Source organism: Citrus clementina, unplaced genomic scaffold (genome assembly GCF_000493195.1).
Source record: "Citrus clementina cultivar Clemenules unplaced genomic scaffold, Citrus_clementina_v1.0 scaffold_108, whole genome shotgun sequence".
Classification (NCBI taxonomy): domain Eukaryota; kingdom Viridiplantae; phylum Streptophyta; class Magnoliopsida; order Sapindales; family Rutaceae; genus Citrus; species Citrus x clementina.
Genome location: NW_006263249.1, coordinates 1 through 24,209, shown reverse-complemented (window position 1 = coordinate 24,209; position 24,209 = coordinate 1). Strand labels below are relative to the sequence as shown.

Genomic DNA, 24,209 nt, shown 5'->3' with positions numbered 1-24,209 from the left:
CAAGACAAGCCTACGTCTCTGTGCTATGAACTGGAATTCCTTGTTGACAAGTCACTCATTACAATATCGTCTAACAGGTTGCAAATGCATGATTTATTGCAAGAAATGGGTCAAACGATTGTTCGCGAAGAATCTGAAGAACCAGGCGAACGGAGCAGGCTATGGGATCACGAAGATGTCTATGACGTGCTAACAAAAAATAAGGTACAGATCAACTTATTTGACATAATTTTTCTCTCTATACATCCTTATTAGTCTAAGTTATTTGTACGAACAAAACAACGTAAACCCCTAAATAATATAAAATATAATCCCATTCGCTATCCTCTCATTTTGTTTCAAACTTTTACTTAAAAGCCTTGGTCAGTTTTTAAGGGTCAAAAAGAGCTCACCCCTTTCTACATAGAGAAAGCAAATAACTAATCGAACAAAACCCCCATCCTATTTTAAAATTTCATTCTAATCCCCTTGATGTTATAACGGTTCTGTTAAGTGTTAATTTTATTTATCATTTTATTATTTCCCCCGGCTGGTCATAATGCTTAAATGTTTTGGCACTAAGAACCAAGTAAAATGACCTATACTCTAATAATTGTAGATTTTATGTGCATTTTATTCTTCAATTAGGAAGCACTTAATCAACTTTTCAGAAGTTTTTGTAGAATTTATGCTTACTCATTCAGTCATTCTTTGCTTTGTTTAAAAGGGTACTAATGCAATTGAGGGCATATTCCTTGATTTGTCCAAAACAAAGGAGATACGTTTGGGTTTTGAAGCCTTTGAAAATATGTCAAATCTCAAATGGCTTAAATTCTACATTCCAGAGCATTGTGATCTTTCAACCATGAGTTTTACAGTGCTTCTTGATCAAGTTTTTAAATATCTTCCTGCGAAATTGAGATATCTCCATTGGCATGGATATCCTTTGAAAACACTGCCATTTTATTTTGAGCCAGAGTATCTTATTGAACTGAATTTGCCTTATAGCAAAGTTCAGCAAATTTGGGAAGGAGAAAAGGTATGTTGTATTACTATTACCAAATTTTTCTTTCTTTACATTTATTTAATTAATTGACAATTTTATTGATGCATAGTAATTTAACATAGTAATTATCTTTTTTTAACAGGAGGCTCTCAATTTAAAATTTGTCGACCTACGCAACTCCCAATTTCTCACCAGGATCCCACAACCATCTGAAATCCCAAATCTAAGAAAACTAGACTTACGGGAGACTGCAATAGAAAATGTTCCGTCATTACCAGAGCTGAGATACCTTCACTTGGGAAATTGCAAAATGCTTCAGTCATTATCAGAGCTTCCATTGTTTCTAGAGATGTTAATAGCAAGCAATTGCAAGAGGCTTCAATCTTTGCCAAAGCGTCCTTTATGTCCACAAGAACTAGATACATCCATAATGGAAATACTCCCCGTGCCGTTAAGACAAAGTTCGAGGGTATTTATGAACTTCAATTTTAGCAACTGCCTGAAACTGAATGAAAACAGAAACATCGAAATTTTGGCAGATTCAAAAGAGAGAATGCAGGATATGATAGTTCAATCTCTGAAACAATCTCAACAAGCCTTTCGGGATTCAGATGAGGAATTTGCTCATGCAGTTGAATTCACCCTTTGTTTACCTGGAAGTGAAATTCCTGATTGGTTTATTCATCGAAGTTCAGAATCTCCAATAACAGTTGCTTTGCCACGGAAATATTTTAACAAAAAAAGAAAGTTCATTGGATTTGCTTTTTGTGTTGTCATTATGAAAAGTGAAATAGAAGTCCTATGTCGCTACAGATTTAACATGAGGACACGCTCTGAAGCCATACATTTTGATGGGCAATGGCGTTTTAGCCCTGACGTCTCCATTGACTCGGATCATGTCATACTTGGTTTTTTCCCCTTTTGGAATGTTGGGCTACCTGATGCTGATATTGAACACCCTGCAAGTGTCTCATTTTTCTTCTACATTGAAAATAAAAAAGCTAGACTCCCGGCACCTTACCGGTTGAGAAGTTGTGGTGTGTCTCCAGTGCATTTGAGTCCCAATAAGACAAAACTCAACACTTGTACTTTGGAATTTGCTGCCAGTACTAGAGAAGAATGCAGTCATGATAAGATGCCTGCCGGCACAAGTAAACCTTCTACATGTGTTGGCAGATCTGACGATGGGGAATTGGAGCCGAGTTCCAAGAGAATCCGCAGAGATCAAGTCAACCCTGACTAACAAAGGAGTTGGTTTCTCATATTATGGTTTCTTATGTAAGTTCTATGCTCCCATCAATTTCTGGTTCTTTATCATTTTTTTATGTGATTATTTTTAATCAATTATCTACTTTTTATTTTTTGCATTTTCTGCAAATTTTTTCCAGAAATAGCTTAAACCAAACTGCTTTATAATCGCTTGGGTTATAAGTTGCTGTTGTACAAATCTTTTACACCAAAAGATGCCTAGTATTTCCTTATGTTCACGGTTTATTTCCATGATCCAGTACTACCTTAACTTTCTGATGCATATTTGAGTATACTATAGCGAAACTATGTAGCATCACGTTCATAGACGATGGAAAATTGGCATTTGTTTTTAGGTTGTTCTTTATATTTTGGTTGTCATTCAATTTTTGTAGATAGTTTTCTTTGTAATTTTGGTTTGTGTACTTTATGAGACCATTAGAAACCTCCAAATGCTTATGGTTCTGTGCCTTCCAAGGCATAAAAGAGGACAATTTTGAATGGAATTTAATTCATGCTTGACAAGTATGACCACGTTACCCCTTTTTTTTGGGCTTGCAAGATGGCTGGGCTTTTAGGACATATGTACACTGACGATATCTTTATGGCATTTGTATTTCTATACTATGAGAGCAGTTGTAAACACGGATGATCTTCTGGCAGAGCTGAACAGAGCAGCATCATGTAGAATAGTTAAAATGAGATGGTGTTTGTTGGTTTTCAGATTATGTTCGACGGAATGCCTCAGTGAAGCATTTTGGGATACATCACATTTGAATTCTACAGCAATCAGAGAATCGAGATCAATAATGAATCAAAGGGTCAGCAATAAGTTCCCTGGTTGGCTTGTTGAGCAAGAACTTTCAGGACACCTTGGTGATGAGGACTGAAGGATTGATGACTCCTGATTCATGAACAATAAGACAAACTGTCAGTTTTGTAATGATGTGTGATCAACTATCAGCTGTCGATGCTGGATGTAGAGAAATACTTCATCTCTGCTCATAGTACTATAAGTGTCAATGAATAATAGAGAATGTTTTATGCTGGGGAAAAATTAGTTCTTTCTGTATGCTTGAGTCATTTTCTTGGTTCACAGCTATAAGCGTATCTAGTTTACATTTTTATCAGGGAAGCATTTGATTCAAGGTTTTTTCTTATTATCCTTAATCTCTGCAAAAGAAACCCCCCTCAAGATCAAGAATATGAACACAGTTGAAAGACTCAAGACATTGATTGCAAAACAGATTAAACCAGAACAATCGACAAAACAGAATTTGTGATGATTCAGTCACCCGATATGACTTAATCCCATCCCATAAACAAGTCAATTTCTCCACCGATTTTTTAATGCAAGGCACAAAAATTGTTTTTAATACCACTGAGTACAAACTTGAAGAAAAAAACCCCTCACCAATTGTCTCTCTCCAGAAAATGGTGCAGCCACCAGCCTAACCGAGCTCTTTGTCGCTTCCCGTAAAAAATAACGGTTTGACAGCCTTGCTTGGGTGCTTGCTATGTTACAGACTCTGTATGTAACATAGCAAATGGGGAGCATCCACGCGTTGCAGGAGAGAGGAAAAGCTGTTGGAACTCAGCTGATACAAGGCCAGTTTGCACTGAGCTGTTACATACACAGTCTGCAACGTAGCCTTGTCCCCTTGCTTGTGACCTTAGTCAATTTAAATGATGCACGTGGGACTTAAGTGATGAAACTGGTAAACTAACAACAGCAAAACGCTGCGTTTTAAGTCTGCTTCTGATTCACTTTCAACAATGCTTATGATCTGGTCTTGAAAATGCAAGATCCATCCAATAAGGGATTGATGTTGAAAATATATAAATTGATTTGGTTTTACATCTACACCTGAGAAACCGTGTTGTTCATAACAGAGGTGCACCTACAAAGTTGTACATCAATCATACAATTTATTCGATGGCTGTGAGATAATAAAATAATTAACACGTGTTTGTTTGTAGTAATGCACATCATTTGACATACGAACTTATCACAAGATTTAAGATCTGTCTCATGGGTTCACCTTCATCTCCATGCCTTATTGGGAAAATTTGATGTCTGAAGGTTATTTTCGGTCTTCTCCAAGTTGAAAAAATAAAAAATAAAAGGATTTCAACTTCAATTTTTCTAAATATTTAATTAAAGGAAGTTGCATTATTCTTGGTGCATCTTCAACATCTAATTTTATAATAAATTGCTTTATTTACCCTTTAGTATCTAAGATTAAGAAGAAATTGGAAATATGAAGGAACTGTTGATGTTTCTGTTTATTTTCTCTGTTTCGAACTTGGTCCAATTTGAGTCATTGCTCTTCATATTTGCACTTGCTAGGTCTGAGGCACACCTGCTAGATGTAGTTGTTAAAGATATTTTGAAGAAAGTAGAAAACATTACAGTCTCTACCTACCCCAGTGGCCTAGTTGGATTAAATTCACAAATTGAGAAAATTAAATCATTGTTATGCCTCGGACGTTTGGATTTCAAAATTGTAGGAATTTGGGGTATGGGCGGTATAGGTAAAACAACCATTGCTGGCGTTATTTTCAACCAAATTTCTAAGGAATTTGAAAGCAAGTGCTTCTTGGCGAATGTGAGGGAAGAATCAGAGAAAGGAGGTGGATTGTTACATCTACGAGACCAAGTTCTTTCTGAAGTATTTGAAGAAAATCTCAGAATAAGAACTCCCAATCTTCCCGAATATGTTCGCGAAAGGCTCCAACGGACAAAGGTGCTTATAGTTCTTGATGATGTTAATAAAGTTGGTCAGTTGGAATATTTAATTGGGGGGCTTGAACGATTTGGTCCGGGGAGTCGAATCATTGTAACCACTAGAGATAGACAAGTTCTTGATAATTTTGGAGTTGGTAATATATATAAGGTTAATGGATTGAAATATCGTGAAGCTCTCGAGCTCTTCTGTAATTGTGCCTTTAAAGAAAACCATTGCCCTGAAGATCTCTTGGTGCACTCAAAGCGTATACTAGATTATGCCAATGGCAATCCATTAGCAGTGAGAGTGTTGGGTTCTTTCCTTCGTCAGAAGAGCAAGCTAGATTGGGAAAATGCACTGGATAACTTAAAACGGATTTCCGACCCTGATATCTACGATGTGCTGAAAATCAGTTATAATGAAATAAAGGCGGAAGAAAAGAGTTTGTTTCTAGACATTGCATGTTTTTTCAATGGGAAGGATAAAGATTCTGTGTTAAAGATGATAGGCGATTCAAGTTTTGCGCATTATGGATTGAATGTCCTCCTTGATAAGTCGTTTGTGACAGTATCACGTGGCAATCAGCTGCAAATGCACGATTTATTGCAGGAAATGGGACGAGAAATTGTTGGTCAAGAATCCATTGAGCAGCCAGGAAAGCGTAGTCCGTTGTGGTATTATGAGGATGTTTATAATGTATTAAAAAAAAATAAGGTGAGAATTTACTTAGCTTTTGTGGCCACGGTTATATGTCAAACCAACAATATGCACCAATAATTTTTCTCTTTGCTTAAGGAGCTTCTCTATAGATTTTGTTGTACCAAAATTATAATAAGCCCCAACAAAAAAACAAAAAAACAAAAAAGAGAAGCCCACATGAGTATAGGCCCAATAAGTAGTAACCTAGATCCATCCTAGATAAAATGCTCAAAGGGCAACTCTTCGGCAAAACGCCATTTTCTATAGAAAGCGACCTAGGTCCACTTTTTATAAAAAAAGACATAGGTCCATTCTAGATAAAACGCCCAAAGGGCGACTCTTCGACAAAACGCTAAAGGTAAGTTTATACAAAAGGTGACCAATATACATTTTCTACAAAGAGCGACCCAGGTCCACTCTTCATAAAGAAGGACCTAGGTCCGTTTTAAATGCCCAAAGGGCAACTTTTCGGCAAAACGCCGAACGTTCGTATCTACAAAGAGTGACCTAAGTCCACTCTTCATAAAGAGGGACCTAGGTCCATTTCAAACGCCCAAACGGTAACTTTTCGGCAAAACGCCGAACGTTTATATCTACAAAGAGTGACCTAGGTCCACTCTTCATAAAGAGGGACCTAGGTCCATTTTAAACGCCCAAAGGGCAACTTTTCGGCAAAACGCCGAACGTTCGTATCTACAAAGAGTGACCTAAGTCCACTCTTCATAAAGAGGGACCTAGGTCCATTTCAAATGCCCAAAGGGCAACTTTTCGGCAAAAAGCCAAACGTTTCTATCTACAAAGAGTGACCTAGGTCCACTCTTCATAAAGAGGGACCTAGGTCCATTTTAAACGCCCAAAGGGCAACTTTTCGGCAAAACGCCGAACGTTCGTATCTACAAAGAGTGACCTAGGTCCATTTTAAACGCTCAAATGGCAACTTTTCGGCAAAACGCCAAACGTTCGTATCTATAAAGAGTGACCTAGGTCCCCTCTTCATAAAGAGGGACCTAGGTCCATTTTAAACGCTCAAAGGGCAACTTTTCGGCAAAACGCCAAACGTTTGTATCTACAAAGAGCGACCTAGACCTATTCGTTACAAAGAATGACCTAGGTCCATTTTCTACAAATAATTACTTAGATGTTCAGCATTTACTTGAAAGTAACATTCTACAAAAGTTACATACATGCGAAATGCCGCAAAACTATTCCTCTTTACAAGGAACCAACATAAGAGCTTAAATGCTCGAGCCCAACAAAGGTCAAGAGCTCGAAATCATGACAAGTGTCCAAAGAAGACTTGATAGTGAGCAAGTTTGACACGTAATGACAGGTGTCTTCATGCATGAGTTTCGAAGACACTTGTCACTAAAACAATGCCACGTGTCATGATGACACCTCCACCTCATGAATCAAGCTGCCTATATAATGATCAGAACTTTCCACACAAAGGGGAAGGAGAAAAAATGGTAACGAAATGTTGTCCTTTTTTCTTAAAACTTTCTCTCTCTATGATAAAATTTGAAAGGCTGACTTGAGCGTCGGAGGGTCATCGCCGGCAACCCCGGCACCCTTTGACAATTTCATTTCTTTTGCAGAACCTTTGCCAGTAGAAACTTTCATATCATGGAGAGATGATTCACAAAGCTTAATATAGAAAGGAATCCGAAGCAAAAACTTAGTTATTACGTGTCGAACAAAAATTGTAACGACAGTTGGCGCCGTCTGTGGGGAAGAGTAAAAAGCCAATGTGATCACCTTAAGCATGGGCGACAATTATAACTACTCCAAGCTTGATGCTGATGATGAAAGTTCCAGGGATGCCGAGATTCATTTTCGACGACAAAGATATGTTGTAGATCCCGGAAGTGAATCTACAGTCCCAATGCATCCACCTAACCTCCAACAAAATCCAAATCAACAATTTCATGCACAACATCCACAGCCAGATCCAAATGTTCAAGCTCGACGCCAAAGGCGCGGTAGGATTGCCCGACTTCAGAGGCAAATGGAGCAATTGACAACAAACTTCAACATAATGTTCGATCAGTTTCAAGCCCGAAATGATGAACAAGCTAACTTCAGCAACTTTGATAGCAATGCAGCAAACTCCAGCTCTTCCCGGACAAGATCAAGAGATGATTTGAGTGATGATGATTTGAGACATGCTCTCAATCAGAGACGGACATGACAAAGAGCAACCCGAGATAATGATGAGCCATCTGATTTACAAGAGAGAATGCAAAGACTTGAACAAATGGTTCGTGGAATGGGATCACAAGACGATATGATGGCTGAGTCTGAGCCACCATTTACACAAGAAATCATGAGAGCTAGATACCCGTCAGGGTTTCGACTTCCATCAATAGAGCCTTATGACGGACAAAAATATCCTATGGAGCATGTCGAGCTATATCGTTCTCTTATGGAAGTTCAGGGCGTGTCTTCAGCCATTTTATGTCGAGCTTTTCCTCTTACCTTGTCTAGGGCTGCAAGAAGGTGGTTTCGAATGTTAAGGCCAAACTCTATTTCTTCATTCAATGAATTGATCCGAGAATTTACAATGCATTTTCATAGTGCAAGACAAAGAGGAAAGCCAGTAACCTACCTTTTGACGGTGAAACAACATGAGGGTGAATCTCTAAGGGAGTATATTCAAAGGTATAATGCCGAGACCACTCAAGTGGATGGATATGATGACGGGGTTGCTCTTTCCGGGTTAATGGAAGGCCTACAGATGGGAAGACTATGGTGGTCAGTAGCAAAGAATCCACCATCGACATATTCAGAGATGCTCTCTCGGGCTGAGAAATATGCCAATGCAGAAGAAAGATTTCAAAGTAAGAAAGGGCGAGAAAAAGGTGAATCAAGTAAAAATAAGAAGACGAAGGAAGACAGGCGTGATATAAGACCTGGACGACCCGATCAAGCTTCTAGAAAGGATCAATTCCGCCCCTGGGACCAACTCAGCTCTCAAGAGCCTCGTTCTCGACCTCCTGTACAGTTTACTAACTATACTGAGTTGAATGCTCCTAGGGAGCACATTCTAATGCAAATGAAAAATTCCACCTTGTTTAAAGCCCCTCCGCCACTGAAATCTGATCGTTCGCGGAGGAACCAAAAGAAGTATTGCCATTTTTATAAAGATGTTGGGCATGATACATCTGAGTGTTTTGACCTCAAAGAACAAATTGAAAGTTTGGTACGACAAAGTCAGCTACAAGGATATGTCAGAGGCCAAGGTAGTCGAGAAAATAGAGACCTACCAGAATCTTCAAGAAAAGACAAAGGCAAAAAGAAAGAAAATTATAGTGATGAGAATATGTCTGTTGTCAACCATATTTGGGGTGGTCCTTTTGCTGGTAATTCTGGCAAGGCGAGGAAGAACTTAGCCAGGCAAGCAAGGCATGAGCCTAATGGGCTGGATATAAATTTAACAGATCGCCTACAGAATTCAAGGTTTCGTGACACTCCAATAATTTTTTCTGAAGAAGACACTCGGGGCATTCATCACCCTCATTGTGATGCCATTGTTGTAACTCTACCCGTGGCAAATAAGCGACTCCACCGAATCTTGATCGATAATGGAAGCTCGGCTGATATATTATTTCTTTCAGCCTTCACAAAGATGGGATTGGAAAGATCCCAATTAATGCCATACACTACTCAATTGCATGGATTTGCTGGAGGAAGTGTTATCCCCGAGGGAATGATTGAGCTTACTGTATCTTTTGGCAAAACTCTGACTAAAGTTACCTCAATGGTTCGATTTATAGTGGTAGATCAACCGAGTGCATACAATTCAGTCTTAGGACGACCAACCTTATATGCTATTAAGGCCGCAACTTCTGTTTATCATTATACTTTGAAGTTTCCTACGGAGGCTAGCATAGGAGTAGTTCGAGGAAATCAGAAAGAGGCTCGAGAATGTTATGAGATTTCCTTCAAGAAAGGAAATGAGTCATTTCAAATCACAAGTCTGGACCCCAGAACAGTGAGGGATGATCAACGAACGAATCCCGTTGAAGACTTGGTTCAAATTCCCCTTGGAGATGATCTCAACAAGGCAGTTAAAATTGGGTCCCAATTAGTCGATCCACTTAGGGAACAACTTGTGGATTTCCTAAAGGAATACTCATATGTGTTTGAATGGACTCACTAAGATATGCCGGAAATTGATCCGAGGATAATTGTTCATCGCTTAAGTACTAAGCCTCTGACAAAACCTGTTCGACAAAAAAGGATTTTAAATGCCGAGAGAGCTGTAGCTGTTAAAGAGGAGGTGGACAAGCTCTTAAAGGCAAAATTTATCAAAGAAGCTAGGTATCCAGAATGGCTTGCAAACGTTGTCATGGTAAAGAAAGCCAATGGAAAGTGGAGGATGTGTGTAGACTTTACTGACCTCAACAAAGCATGTCCCAAGGATAGCTTCCATTTGCCACAGATTGATCAGCTTGTGGATGCCACAGCTGGACATGAACTCCTTAGTTTCATGGACGCCTATTCCGGGTACAACCAGATTTGGATGCATGAGCCTGATCAAGAAAAGACTGCATTCATTACTGATCGAGGCCTTTATTGTTATAAAGTCATGCCTTTTGGGCTTAAGAATGCTGGGGCAACCTATCAAAGGCTTGTGAATGCAATGTTTGCCAATCAGATAGGTCACACAATGAAAGTTTATGTGGATGACATGCTGACAAAGAGCAAAAACTCAAATGATCACATCAGAAATCTCCGTGAGACTTTTGATAACCTAAGGAACTTCAAGATGAAGCTTAATCCAGCTAAGTGTGCCTTTGGAGTGGCCTCAGGAAAGTTTTTGGGATTCATGGTAAATCAAAGAGGAATTGAAGTTAACCCTGAAAAAATCCAAGCCTTGATCAACATGAAGTCACCAAAGAATGTGAAAGAAATCCAGCAGCTAACTGGACGAATCGCTGCTCTAAATCGTTTTGTCTCAAGGGCTACTGACAAATGCCTTCCTTTTTTTAAAGCCTTAAAGAAAGAGAAAGAGATGATATGGACCAAAGAATGCGAAGAAGCGTTTCAGAAGTTGAAAGACTATCTCAGCAATCCACCGCTTCTAGTTAAACCATCTGAGGGCGAGTCACTTTACATGTACTTAGCAGTTTCTAACTCAGCAACAAGTTCCGTTCTTGTTCGAGATGACAATGGGATCCAAAGGCCAATTTATTACACAAGTCGAGCCTTGGCTGATGCAGAGACTCGATATTCAAATTTAGAGAAGCTTGCTCTAGCGCTAGTCGTTTCAGCGCGGAGATTATGACCATACTTCCAAGCTCATTAGGTCATTGTATTAACAAACCAACCACTGAAGCAGACTTTGGCAAAACCTGATGTGTCAGGGAGATTGGTCAAATGGACAGTAGAGTTGGTGAATTTGATATCCAATTTAAACCTCGCACTTCAGTTAGAGGGCAACCAGTAGCAGATTTCATTGCAGACTTTACAGAAGTAGAAACTCCACATTCAGAAGTTTTAGAAGAACAATCCGAGCAATGGACTCTTTATGTTGATGGCGCATCTAATAGTAAGGGCAGTGGAGGAGGATTGATTGTTATCACACCAGATAAAACAGAAATTGGATGTGCCCTGCGATTCGGATTTGATGCAACTAATAACGAGGCCGAGTATGAAGCCTTGCTTGCTGGAGTTAGATTAGTACAAGCCCTTGGTGTGAAGAACTTATTGATATTTAGCGACTCACAACTAGTAGTCAATCAAGTCAATTGTAACTATGAAGCTCAAGATTTAAACATGATTGCTTATCTTGAGCGAGTTAATGAGTTGCTGAAAGATTTTGAGAGGTTTGAAATAAGGCAAATTCCTCGAGAAAAAAAACCAACGAGCAGATGCCTTAGCCCAACTCGCATTTACACCTGAAGGAAATTTGTTGAGGTCAGTCCCAATTGCTACGATCCCAGAACCAAGTATCCTGCGACCAGAGGTTAAAGAAGTGGCGACTATAGATCGAAGGGCAACATGGATGGAGCCTATTGAGAAGTACTTGATAAATGGGGAGTTACCAGCAGATAAAAATGAAGCTCGAAAAGTAAGACTTAGAGCTACCAGATATCTGGTTGTTGATGGTGAACTATACAAACGAGGTTTCTCTCTCCCCCTCTTGAAATGTCTTGCTCCTGCGGATGCAAATTATGTTTTAAGAGAAATTCATGAGGGAATATGTGGAAACCACTCGGGTGGCAGGATGCTAGCATATAAGGCAATAAGGCAAGGATATTTTTGGCCAACCATGCATAAAGATGCCCTTGAGTTGACGAAGAAATGTGATAAATGTCAAAGGTTTGCTAAAATCCCAAGGCAGCCACCGGAAGACTTAATTAATTTGCTTTCGCCTTGGCCTTTTGCCCAGTGGGGTATTGATCTTATTGGCCCTTTGCCTACAGGAAAAAGGCCAAGTAAAGTTTGCTATTGTCGCTATAGACTACTTTACTAAGTGGGTCGAAGCGGAGCCTTTGGCAACAATTACTGAAAAAAAGACAACAGACTTCATCAAAAGAAACATCATCTGTAGATTTGGAGTCCCTCATACCATCATCACTGATAACGGCAAGCAATTTGACAATGCCAGTTTTAAAGCCTTCTGTAAGGCCCTTGGCATAACAAATCACTAATCCTCTCCAGCTCATCCTCAAGCAAATGGGCAAGTAGAGGCAGCCAATCGAGTGATAAAGCAAACTCTCAAGACTAAGCTTGAAAAAGCTAAGGGCGATTGGCCGGAAGAACTTCCCTTTGTCCTATGGTCGTACAGAACTACTCCAAGGATACCTACCGGCGAGACCCCATTCTCTCTGGCTTTTGGCACTGAAGCTGCAGTTCCTGCAGAAATAGGAATGCCAACTTATCGAGTCCAACACTTCAATCCCGAGTGCAATGATGATCTTCAACTCCAAAACTTAGATTTCTTAGAAGAAAAACGAGATCAAGCAATGATTAAAGTGGCTGCTTACCAAGGGAGAGTGGCTCGATATTACAATGCTCGTGTAAAGAATCGACGTTTCAGAGTTGGAGATTTGGTCTTGAAGAAAGTCCTTCCTAATATGCAAGATCCGGGGGTTGGGACTCTTGGGCCAAACTGGGAAGGACCTTACATTGTGAAAGATGTTGCAAGGCCAGGGACCTATTCCCTTTCTACTATTGACGGTAATATCCTCAGGCACGCTTGGAATGCCGAGCACCTTAGAGCATATTATCAGTAAAGTCCGAAAAATTTTATGATCGGACAAGTTTTGTTATGAACCTACGGATTAATAAAAGTTTAGTTGCCTTAAATTTCTTTTATTATTCCGATAATGATATTATACGAAGCGACAGTGCATCATATTAAACTTGCATAATTCATGATGAACGCTTTCAATCAATTGTGAATTCAAGTTGCGAAAAGCTTAAAGGTTAGTTATCGCAGAGGTTTTATAAACATATGTGTAGTGTCAACCTACAGAAATTGTTAGAAATAATTTTCTAAGCAAAACGCCCGTGAGCAAATTGCAACAAAGGGACCTAGGTCCTTTCTTGCATAGGATGACCTAGGTCCAATTCCTTAGAAATAATTTTTTGAGGAAAACGCTCGTAGGCAAATTGCAACAAAGGGACCTAGGTCCTTTCTTGCATAGGATGACCTAGGTCCAATTCCTTAGAAATAATTTTCTGAGGAAAACGCTCGTGAGCAAATTGCAACAAAGGGACCTAGGTCCTTTCTTGCATAAGATGACCTAGGTCCAATTCCTTAGAAATAATTTTCTGAGGAAAACGCTCGTGAGTAAATTGCAACAAAGGGACCTAGGTCCTTTCTTACATAGGATGACCTAGGTCCAATTCCTTAGAAATAATTTTCTGAGCAAAACGCCCGTGAGCAAATTGCAACAAAGGGACCTAGGTTCTTTCTTTCATAGGATGACCTAGGTCCAATTCCTTAGAAATAATTTTTTGAGGAAAACGCTCGTGGCCCAACCTAAAGCACATGAAGTAAATCACAGTAACAAATAAGTCTAACTTCTCAAATTTGAAAAGATAGACTTGGGGGGCCTCTGTTGTACCAAAATTATAATAAGCCCCAACAAAAAAACAAAAAAACAAAAAAGAGAAGCCCACATGAGTATAGGCCCAATAAGTCGTAACCTAGATCCATTCTAGATAAAATGCTCAAAGGGCAACTCTTCGGCAAAACGCCATTTTCTATAGAAAGCGACCTAGGTCCACTTTTTATAAAGAAATATATAGGTCCATTCTAGATAAAACGCCCAAAGGGCGACTCTTCGACAAAACGCTCAAGGTAAGTTTCTACAAAAGGTGACCAATATACATTTTCTACAAAGAGCGACCTAGGTCCACTCTTCATAAAGAATGACCTAGGTCCGTTTTAAACGCCCAAAGGGCAACTTTTCGGCGAAACGCCGAACGTTCGTATCTACAAAGAGTGAACTAAGTCCACTCTTCATAAAGAGGGACCTAGGTCAATTTCAAACGCCCAAATGGCAACTTTTCGGCAAAAAGCCAAACGTTTATATCTACAAAGAGTGACCTAGGTCTACTCTTCATAAAGAGGGACCTAGGTCCATTTTAAACGCCCAAAGGGCAACTTTTCGGCAAAACGCCGAATGTTCGTATCTACAAAGAGTGACCTAGGTCCACTCTTCATAAAGAGGGACCTAAGTCCATTTTAAACGCCCAAAGGGCAACTTTTCGGCAAAATGCCGAACGTTCGTATCTACAAAGAGTGACCTAAGTCCACTCTTCATAAAGAGGGACCTAGGTCTATTTCAAATGCCCAAAGGGCAACTTTTCGGCAAAAAGCCAAACGTTTATATCTACAAAGAGTGACCTAGGTCCACTCTTCATAAAGAGGGACCTAGGTCCATTTTAAACGCCCAAAGGGTAACTTTTCGGCAAAACGCCGAATGTTCGTATCTACAAAGAGTGACCTAGGTCCACTCTTCATAAAGAGGGACCTAAGTCCATTTTAAACGCCCAAAGGGCAACTTTTCGGCAAAACGCCGAACGTTCGTATCTACAAAGAGTGACCTAGGTCCCCTCTTCATAAAGAGGGACCTAGGTCCATTTTAAATGCTCAAAGGGCAACTTTTCGGCAAAACGCCGAACGTTCGTATCTATAAAGAGTGACCTAGGTCCCCTCTTCATAAAGAGGGACCTAGGTCCATTTTAAACGCTCAAAGGGCAACTTTTCGGCAAAACGCCAAACGTTTGTATCTACAAAGAGCGACCTAGACCTATTCGTTACAAAGAATGACCTAGGTCCATTTTAAACGCTCAAAGGGCAACTTTTCGGTAAAACGCCAAACGCTTGTATCTACAAAGAGCGACCTAGACCTATTTGTTACAAAGAATGACCTAGGTCCATTTTCTACAAATAATTACTTAGATGTTCAGCATTTACTTGAAAGTAACATTCTACAAAAGTTACATACATGCGAAATGCCGCAAAACTATTCCTTTTTACAAGGAACCAACATAAGAGCTTAAATGCTCGAGCCCAACAAAGGTCAAGAGCTCGAAATCGTGACAAGTGTCCAAAGAAGACTTGATAGTGAGCAAGTTTGACACGTAATGACAGGTGTCTTCATGCATGAGTTTCGAAGACACTTGTCACTAAAACAATGCCACGTGTCATGATGACACCTCCACCTCATGAATTAAGCTGCCTATATAATGATCAGAACTTTCCACACAAAGGGGAAGGAGAAAAAATGGTAACGAAATGTTGTCCTTTTTTCTTAAAACTTTCTCTCTCTATGATAAAATTTGAAAGGCTGACTTGAGCGTCGGAGGGTCATCGCCGACAACCCCGGCACCCTTTGACAATTTCATTTCTTTTGCAGAACCTTTGCCAGTAGAAACTTTCATATCATGGAGAGATGATTCACAAAGCTTAATATAGAAATGAATCCGAAGCAAAAACTTAGTTATTACATGTCGAACAAAAATTGTAACGACAGATTTTAATAAATATTTTTTTGTGGACGTTATGCTAATTCAGTTTTTGCTTTTGTTGGTAAGGGAACTGATGCAATTGAAGGCATATTCCTTGATTTGTCCAAAATAAAAGTCTTACATCTAGGTCCTAGAGCATTTGCAAATATGTCAAATCCCAGATTGCTTAAACTTTATATGCCCGAGCATGATGGTATTCCAATTATGAGCACTAAAGTGTATCTCGACCAAGGTCTCGAATATCTTCCTGAAGAATTGAGATATCTCCATTGGTATGAATATCCTTTAAAATCATTGCCATTAGATTTCGAACCTGAGAACCTTGTCGCACTCAACTTGCCTTATAGTAAAGTCAAGCAAATCTGGGACGGAAAAAAGGTAAACAGTAGTATACTATTACTAATATCCTTATGTTTATTCAGTAATCTAAATCATTTTACTAATTGTTTTTATTCTTTTTCTACAGGATGCTTCTAAGCTGAATTATATTGACCTCCATCACTCTAATAAGCTCATTAGGATCCCAGAACCATCAGAAATCCCAAATCTTGAGAAAATAAATCTTTGGAATTGTACAAACTTCGCTTACATTCCTCAATACATCCAAAATTTCTCCAACCTTGGTACCTTGTGTCTAAGTGGCTGTGAAAGTCTTAGATGCTTCTCAAGCAACATTCATTTTGCATCTTCTATAAAGATTGATTTCTCCTTTTGTGTTAATCTCACAGAGTTGCCGCAGATTTTGGGAAATATAAAAGAGCTAAATTTACGTAAGACAGCTATAGGGGAAGTTCCCTTGTCAATCGAGAGACTAACTAGTCTTGAAGTGTTAGATGTGAGTCATTGCACAAGGCTGAAGAGACTTTCAACTAGCATTTGTAAATTGAAATCTCTTTGTAGGCTTGAGCTTCAGCACTGCTCAGAGCTTGAGAGTTTCCCAGAGATCTTGGAGGAAATGGAATGCTTAGAATATATAAATTTAAGCTGGACACCGATTAAAGAGCGCCATCTTCAATTGAACGCCTTGGATGGCTTACAGCTTTACTGGTGTGGAATTGCTCTAAGCTTGATAGTTTGCCAGAGTCTTTTGGTAATTTAAAATCTTTGAAGGACCTCAATGCAATCGGATCAGCCATTAGTCAACTACCATCCTCCGCAGCAGATTTAAACGAATTTAAATCAGTTGCATTTTCAGGATGCAAAAATTTGGTATTACCTCTATTATTACCAGTTCTATCTTCTGTAAGATCTCTAGATTTAAGAGACTGTGGTATAACGAAAATCCCTAAAGAAATTGGCTCTCTATCATCCGTGGAAGTGTTAGATCTAAGTGGAAACAAATTTGAGAGCTTACCTGCAAGTGTCAAGCAACTTTCACAGCTGAAGTGTCTTTACTTGAGAAATTGCAATATGCTTCAATCAATACCAGAGCTTCCACTGCGTCTAGAAAGATTAGATGCAAGGAATTGCAAGCGGCTTTGATCTTTGCCAGAGCTTCCATCATGTCTGCTCAGAGTACATCTGTTTAGCAATTGCCTGAAACTTAATAATAGAGCACGAAACAAAATTTTGAGAGATTTACAACTAAGGGTTTGGCAAACAGCTGTATCTCAGAGACCATACTATGACATGGTACGCATTTGTTTTTCTCTTGCTCAGGCTTTGCTCTTTGTCTTCTCTATTACATTAGGAGTCATGATTTTCACATTTACAGGAATTTTTTACACCACTTGAAAGCAGCATCATTGTACCTGGAAATAAAATTCCAGAGTGGTTCATCAACCAACGTTCAGGATCTTCGATAACTATTCAACTGCCACAGCGTTGTAATAAAGACTTCGTAGGATTTGCTCTTTGTGCTGTTATTGTCTTTGAGAAAGATCCTGAAGCCAGTAGCGCCCAATATTTCCAAGTCGTGTGTAGATACCGTTTGGAAAAAAAACTTGTTCATCCCGATTGCTGGTTGGTTATGTACGATACTGTTGACTCAGATCATCTAATGCTTGGATTCGATTCCTGTTGGAGTATTGGGCTTCCTGTTGGCGACCACCATACTGCTGTCAAATTGGAGTTCGCCCTTTACTATCTTGACCATGATGGCTCTCGTCTGGAGGTTGACCATAAAAGCAAAAGTTACAAGTTGTGGGGTGGCTCCAGTATATGCAAATTCCATCCGGACCAAACCCAAACTCTCAAATTTGCCGCCACCAGTGAAGTAGACTGCACCAGATTTACGAAATTTGATAAGGCCTGCACGGGTGGAACTTTTGGAAGCGCTGGCCGATACGATGAAAAGCAACTGGAATCAAGTAGTAAGAGAATTTGCAGAGACCAAATCAACGTTCCATCTTTCCTCATATCCTATTTTCTTCTGTGAGTCCGACACTCTAATTAATTTCTATTTCATTACTTTCTTATGCTTTTATCTCAACCTCGTGTGTTTGTGTGTTACACTTACCGAAAGCTTTGTGATTCAGATTTGTATTTTTTATGTTCATTTCGAGTCTTAAACAACAATGGAAATTGGGATTTGGTCACTGAATCGCTGAAGCAGTAATCACGAAGGTCAGCTTTGTATCAGCAATCTTCTACAGTTACCAGATTGAAGTAGAGCCATCTCCGATTTGTTGCTCCTGTGAATGTACATTTCATGCTAAACGTGAAAATCCTCTGTTTTGTTCTTGTTAGGTCTGTTTGCTTAAATAGTTCAATCAGTCAATCTAAGCACACATCATTTTGTTATCCTTTGTGAATAAATTCGGACAATTAGAATAGCTAGCAGGAGGGCTTGGTCCATTTTGTCCAGGATGGAAAGCAGAATAATTAAAAAAACTACTAGAGATAGAAGTGTGCTTGATCATAAATATGGAGTAGACTACATGTGAAGCGTTGGGAGCTTTGTTCACTAAATTCAATTAAATGAACTTCAGATAAAACATACGTTCCTATAATGCGTTATTTGAAATCTTGAAACCTTCATTTCTCTTCCAATAAATCGATGAGCATCATTTGAACTTTTTACTTCATTCATAAAAATTACCAACCCAAAAACACACTAGAGATTGAAAAAAAAAAAAAAAAGCATATACAAGTAATATGGCAAACCTTGAGATTCAATCCTTTATGAAGATTGCCATTTTGCTTGTCAGTGGAATAATGGCCGTGCTCTCCTCCTCAATGATTGTTGTAGCTGAAGATGTTGTTTCTTTACCTCCACTACCTCAAGAAACTCATGATTTTCTAGAGCAATGTGGAGCAAAGATCTATAATAAGCGAAAATGTGGTGAAGAAATCAAATATATTGTTTTGTTTTGTTTCACCAAAAACAAAATCAAAGCAAAGATCTTTTTATTATTGTTTTGTTTTCTGTAAGAGAATACATATTTGTATTTATACAAATTTACTACCAAAATGTGGTGAAGAAATCAAAGCAAGCATTTATTATAATAAGCGATTCGTCTCTGAAAAATGCTGCGGGCTACTTCTTGATGAAGGAGAAGCCTGCCATAATTAATTTGTGGAGGTAACTGCACCCTTTTACCGTCAACTAAATCATGTTTGCGTGGAACTTTTCAGTGGCTACGTGTAGTATGGTATCTCATGTTTGCGTGGCTACTCGTAGAAATCTCATAATTTTGAAGAAAGAATAATATTAATTAGTTTTATACAATAAGCACGAGGATAGTAATTAATAAATAAATAATATGTTTTCTTTCTTCCACTTTGACCTTGAAGGTTCAAGCTATTTAAAGACATCTCATTTTAACAAAGATTTATTCTTAAAGTACAAAAAGTTCATTAATTGAAGATTCATAAATAGTATCAATTCAGCCTGGCTCACACGGGTGTGGTCTGGGTAGAGAATTGAGCCAGCATTAAGTCTGAAGTTGGCAAGCTGCGAATATGTGAAGACAAATTAAAACCTAGGGTATTTGCTTAACTTGCAGAAGAAGCAAAGGCGACTCTTCCCCTGGATATCATTGTTGACATATTTGCAAAACTGCGAACCAAGTCTTTATACAGATTCAAATGTTTATCGGAGTCATTCATGGCTTTGATAACCAATACCTGGTTTCTCAAGTTGCACCGAGCTCAAAACCAACAAAGACAAACACTGGTTCTTGCTGGTATTCACAACGGTTTAGTAAGAAACTCTCTTCTCTGTAAAGACCTGGACAGCAAAATTATTATGGCCGATCGGCTTATTAATTTCCCAATTGGAAAAGGCTATTGTGATTCCGTTTGGATCCACTGTTCTTGTAATGGTTTGTTGTGCTTATCCATTGAAGTTGAAACTCAAACAAAAGCTTTCTTTATATACAATTGTTGCACCGCAGAGGTCAAGAGAATAATACCAAAAGACTATGAACCTTTTCAACAAAATAGATACAACAGTACATGGCTCTGGTTATGCTCAGTCAATCGATGACTTCAAGCTTTTGTGAATTTCTCAATCTTACAGAGAGAATATAGTAGGTATGCATGACTTTTCTTGAAGGACTATACTTGGAAAATTTTTGAAACCAAATTTCAATATTTTTAACAAAATTCTTGGGCAATCACACTCAAAGGAAATATCCACTTTGGTTTTTGCACGTGTTGTGCGCGGAATGCGGAATCAAGTGCACCAAATAATTACAGAAAAATAAATGACACAAAATTTACGTGGCTCGGCAATATGCCTACGTCTACAAGAGTAAGAGAAAAATAATTATATTACTAACAATTATTAGAGTACAATATTTGAGTAACGAATTTCACTTCCTAGAAACACAAATATACCCAATACTCTCACACTCTGTAGGAAATATAAATTCCACAGACACACTTCTCTCAAAATCTTAGAAAATTATAAGCTTGACAAATTTAGGATGCTAAACAAATGAAAAACTCCCTCTATTTATAGGAAGTATTTTGCATTGTTACAAATTCGGTGCTCACCAACAATTTGCCAAATTGTCAAAGTTGTTGTGAATTTGTCAAATTGTCACATGCTTCACCAACTCATTTGGTTTCAATTTCCATAATTCCATCCACATGCTTCATTAATGCTTCCAACATTGCGGCTAGAAGATCATGCATGTTAAAAATTTTTTTTGATTTTTCAACAATTCTCCACCTCGGCGAAGATTTGGACTACCAACGAACCATCGTCCCAAATATAATCCTTCAATAAGGATCCAGAATGGTTGTATCGTTTCGACTGCCTACGTATCCGAAATTTGAGATCAAGCCAACCATAGTTCAAAATTTTCCAAACTCGACGCATTCGAAGAATTAGTTTCAATCCGTATAAAGATGATTTTAGCCTTGCCCAATGAAAATGATTTTGATGATCATTCTCTATCTTCATCCCATTCAATTAGAGTCATAGGAGACTGTCTTTGTTTAATTCCATTGACAGAATGTGTGAAAATTGTCATCAGCCAATTCAGTTCCTGTATTGCAGCCATTGTGTTCCCTCAAGGCCAGTCATTTTATTTTGTCAGTTTTAGACGAGAAATTTGTACTTTTTGATGGAACATATAAAGATTATGTGATTGATGGTTTTCAAGAAGATTTAACAGATTATACAGTGGAAGCATTTGCAGAGAGCTTGATCTCAATCAATAGTAGAACAAACTTCCTAACAAGTGAAGGTTTGAATAATTCCCTCATTTAATTTGGTGTTTGAATTTGATTTTTTACCCCTTCTTCCTTTTTGAATTACCTCTATGTTTAAATTGACCATGAATCAACTAAAAGATTTCATAATTATGCTGTTTTTAGGTGCGCTGGATTTTGGAATTTAGTGCAGGAGCAGTGTTTGGCAAAATAGATAGCTATTATGGGATATCTGAAATCACATTGATCCACAATCCGTTTAGGTGCTGAAGCCATTATGTCACTTGAACAACAGCAATATAGTATTAGCTTCAGATTTTCAGAAATCGGTATTTTACAATTTTAAGCAAGTTATCCATATTTTTTACCCAAGTGAGTGCATGGACTCATCAGTTTATACATACACAACTCAAACCTGCAGTTAAGTGAAACCAAACGTTTCCCTACAGTGGCCAGCATTCAGCATCTCAGTAATCAGTATAGTGATCCTCACCATTTGAACTTCTCTCACGTCTGCGAGACCGTTTACTATGGCCGTGGTGGGAGTGCTTTTCCTTGTCCTTGGAGCTCCGCCTTTGGTGAGAGCTCTCTTCCTTGTCTGTAGAGCTCCTCTTATGAGACCGTGACCGCTCTTCCCCTTCTGTAGTGCTTCTTTTGTAATGGCTTTCTTCTCTGTCCACAAAGCTTCTTTTGCGACCCCCCTTCTCCATAGAGCTTTTACGATGTGATTCTTCCTTCTCCAAAGAGCTTCTATAGTGTTTCTCTTCCTTCTCCATGGTGCTACTTTTGTTAGTACGTTCTTCACTGTGCTTCCAGCTCCTACTGCGAGTGTTTTCTTCCTTCTCTATAGAGCACCTTTTGCTTCTAGGGGGTGATGGGACCTACAATGAAAATTAAAGAACCAAAATGAAAAAAGAATTCCTGGAAACAGTATTTTGTGCCCTAAAAGGTCTGTAATATGAAAGAAACAATACACTCCAAGGGGGCAGCCCAGTTGGTTGTGGGCTTGAGACATAGTGCTTGGTCGTACTGATGTCTCAGGTTCAATCCTTCTAGTGAACTTAAAAATTCCACCGTCTCATAGTTCATGGAGTTGGGGCACCTGACTGACACCTAGTTTAGGGCTTGGCCGGGCAGGACTCATGGTCCGGGTCGGTGCGGGAATCTAGGTTATCAGAATCCTAAAAAAGAGAAAAAAAAAAAAAAGATGAAAGAAACAATACCTGAAAACGTGACATATATCTTCCTTCTGGTGGAGGAGGAATGCCGAGCCTCTTTAGCTCATCAAATGGAATTGGACGCCTGGTGATGCAAGAGAATGAACAAAGTCAGAAATATGTACATAAAAATAATGTACTGAAAATTTCCACCATATAGTTACAAAGTGAAATGAACTTTTTAATTCATTTTTTTTCCAAAAACAATACTATTCCTGGCTAAACTCCTATTGCCTTGTACGAGTAGCAGTTGTCAGTTGTGCTAGCCTGACAAATAAGCACAGCCAAAAGATGAACAGCCTAAGGAACTATAATAGAGAGTGTGCCTTTCAGTCAATACAATATGATTCAAAGGGATTCTTGGGTGGAGCCACAAAGAAACAATATCTTTCAGTTCTCAAGGCAGCTCCTAAGTAATTGATGGGAAAGTTACCTTGTTTCAAACATTTGTGTAACAGTTTTACACGGTAGGATAAGTTCAGATATAGCAATGCACAAAAAGATTGCACAAAAAGATTACATCTCCCTCCATTTCTTGCCAAGTATACATACCTAAATCAAATTCGTACACTATACTACATCCAAGCCAAACACAAAGAAAATGAATTTCCCAGATAATTGCTGTCGAAGGGTAATTGTGTGTCAAATATGATGGAAGAAAAGACAAAGCTTTCTACGTAAAAGTGAGAATATGAGATCAGCTGCTTTAAGTGTCTAAATAATGCACCTGGATGGCTTTCCGGAAAGAGAGGAATGAAATAGTTCCTTGACAAAATAGATTTGTAACTTATTGAAATATTACAAAAAATGAGTACGGTCTGTCCACACAAGGTATCATTCCATCAGTCCATCAAAAGTTAGATGATTCCAATTATTTTCCTGTTCCAGCCAGTAGCTCCACTTAAGCTTTCTTCTTCCCCACCCACTCACACACCCACTAAACACCAAAAGCAAACAAAAAAGAACAATAAAACTAACATTGAATCTATTGCCTATAACACCTAAAGAAGTAAATAAATGAACGGAAAGAAGATTTAATAGAAAGCATTTTTCATTAGAGGAAATTATAACTAAAATTGCTTAAAGGCTAACAATTCCATTCAATCACATAATGAAAAAATTTATGACAAAACATAAAACCCCAAAATTAGGAACATACAAAGGAGCTCTAAATGGTCTTTCTCTTCCTCCAAAGCGAAGCTGCCCTGACTCTTTCTTACCTCCAAGGCCTCCTCCTGCTTGACGGAAAAAGGAGACAAAAATTATATGATTCAAATTTATTGGTGCTGATGCTGACCAGAGTAAATAAAATGAACAACTAACCTAACCTCCTTGGAATCCACCCAGGCATCAACTGTTGCCTGTTATAATCAACTAAAATTTGATGATCATCAATAATGGAGTGGTGAGCATCCTGCATGGCAGACATGAAAACAAAAAAACCATCACTTTACTTTCTATCAATGGGGACACTGAATGCATGCATGCAGCCAGGATGATCAATGTGTTTGAGTTTGTTTAATTTTGAAATTGTGGACGTGCGCAAAGCTCAACTAGAAGGTAAAAAACTCCCATTTTAATATAGACATAACTCCAATTTTAATACAGACATAACATATTATATAAATTCCTCATTTATCAAGCAAATATCCAATATGAGACTCAACAGTCACAAGTGCGGCCAAATAATCAAAGTGTGGATATTTATGGTGCATTACAGAATCTGAAATGAATCAC

The 24,209-nt window shown here is 38.6% G+C and overlaps 5 protein-coding genes across 5 annotated transcripts in view; 4 read left to right on the top strand and 1 right to left on the bottom strand.

The window, feature by feature from the left end:
- The window catches only part of LOC18053630 (disease resistance-like protein DSC1), a 3,763-nt gene extending 1,535 nt beyond the window's left edge, over nucleotides 1-2,228 (top strand). Inside the window, exons 3-5 of the mRNA XM_006449957.2 lie at nucleotides 78-204; nucleotides 707-1,018; nucleotides 1,128-2,228. Coding sequence (XP_006450020.2) covers nucleotides 78-204; nucleotides 707-1,018; nucleotides 1,128-2,228 — 1,540 coding nt within the window. The remainder of the gene's footprint in view (nucleotides 1-77; nucleotides 205-706; nucleotides 1,019-1,127) is intronic.
- A 2,266-nt stretch (nucleotides 2,229-4,494) lies between these two features.
- LOC18053631 (TMV resistance protein N) lies at nucleotides 4,495-5,739 on the top strand. The gene has a single exon (XM_006449956.1). The coding sequence runs from the start codon at nucleotides 4,495-4,497 to the stop codon at nucleotides 5,737-5,739; it is 1,245 nt and encodes a 414-aa protein (XP_006450019.1).
- Nucleotides 5,740-7,915: 2,176 nt separating this feature from the next.
- Nucleotides 7,916-9,820, top strand: LOC112101548. Its single transcript, XM_024192206.1, has one exon. The coding sequence runs from the start codon at nucleotides 7,916-7,918 to the stop codon at nucleotides 9,818-9,820; it is 1,905 nt and encodes a 634-aa protein (XP_024047974.1).
- Nucleotides 9,821-11,668: 1,848 nt separating this feature from the next.
- On the top strand, nucleotides 11,669-17,145 carry LOC18053628. Its single transcript, XM_024192207.1, has 4 exons — nucleotides 11,669-12,101; nucleotides 12,328-12,846; nucleotides 15,698-16,029; nucleotides 16,118-17,145. The coding sequence occupies exons 1-4, from the start codon at nucleotides 11,669-11,671 to the stop codon at nucleotides 16,748-16,750; spliced, it is 1,917 nt and encodes a 638-aa protein (XP_024047975.1). The 3' UTR covers nucleotides 16,751-17,145.
- Nucleotides 17,146-21,535: 4,390 nt separating this feature from the next.
- LOC18053632 (U11/U12 small nuclear ribonucleoprotein 35 kDa protein) lies at nucleotides 21,536-23,886 on the bottom strand (the record flags this gene model as incomplete). Its single annotated transcript, XM_006449954.2, has 4 exons — nucleotides 21,536-22,136; nucleotides 22,479-22,557; nucleotides 23,632-23,707; nucleotides 23,796-23,886. Coding segments are annotated over 4 exons (660 nt in total), but the record flags the coding sequence as incomplete, so codon positions are not given.
- Between the last annotated feature and the right edge of the window lie 323 nt (nucleotides 23,887-24,209).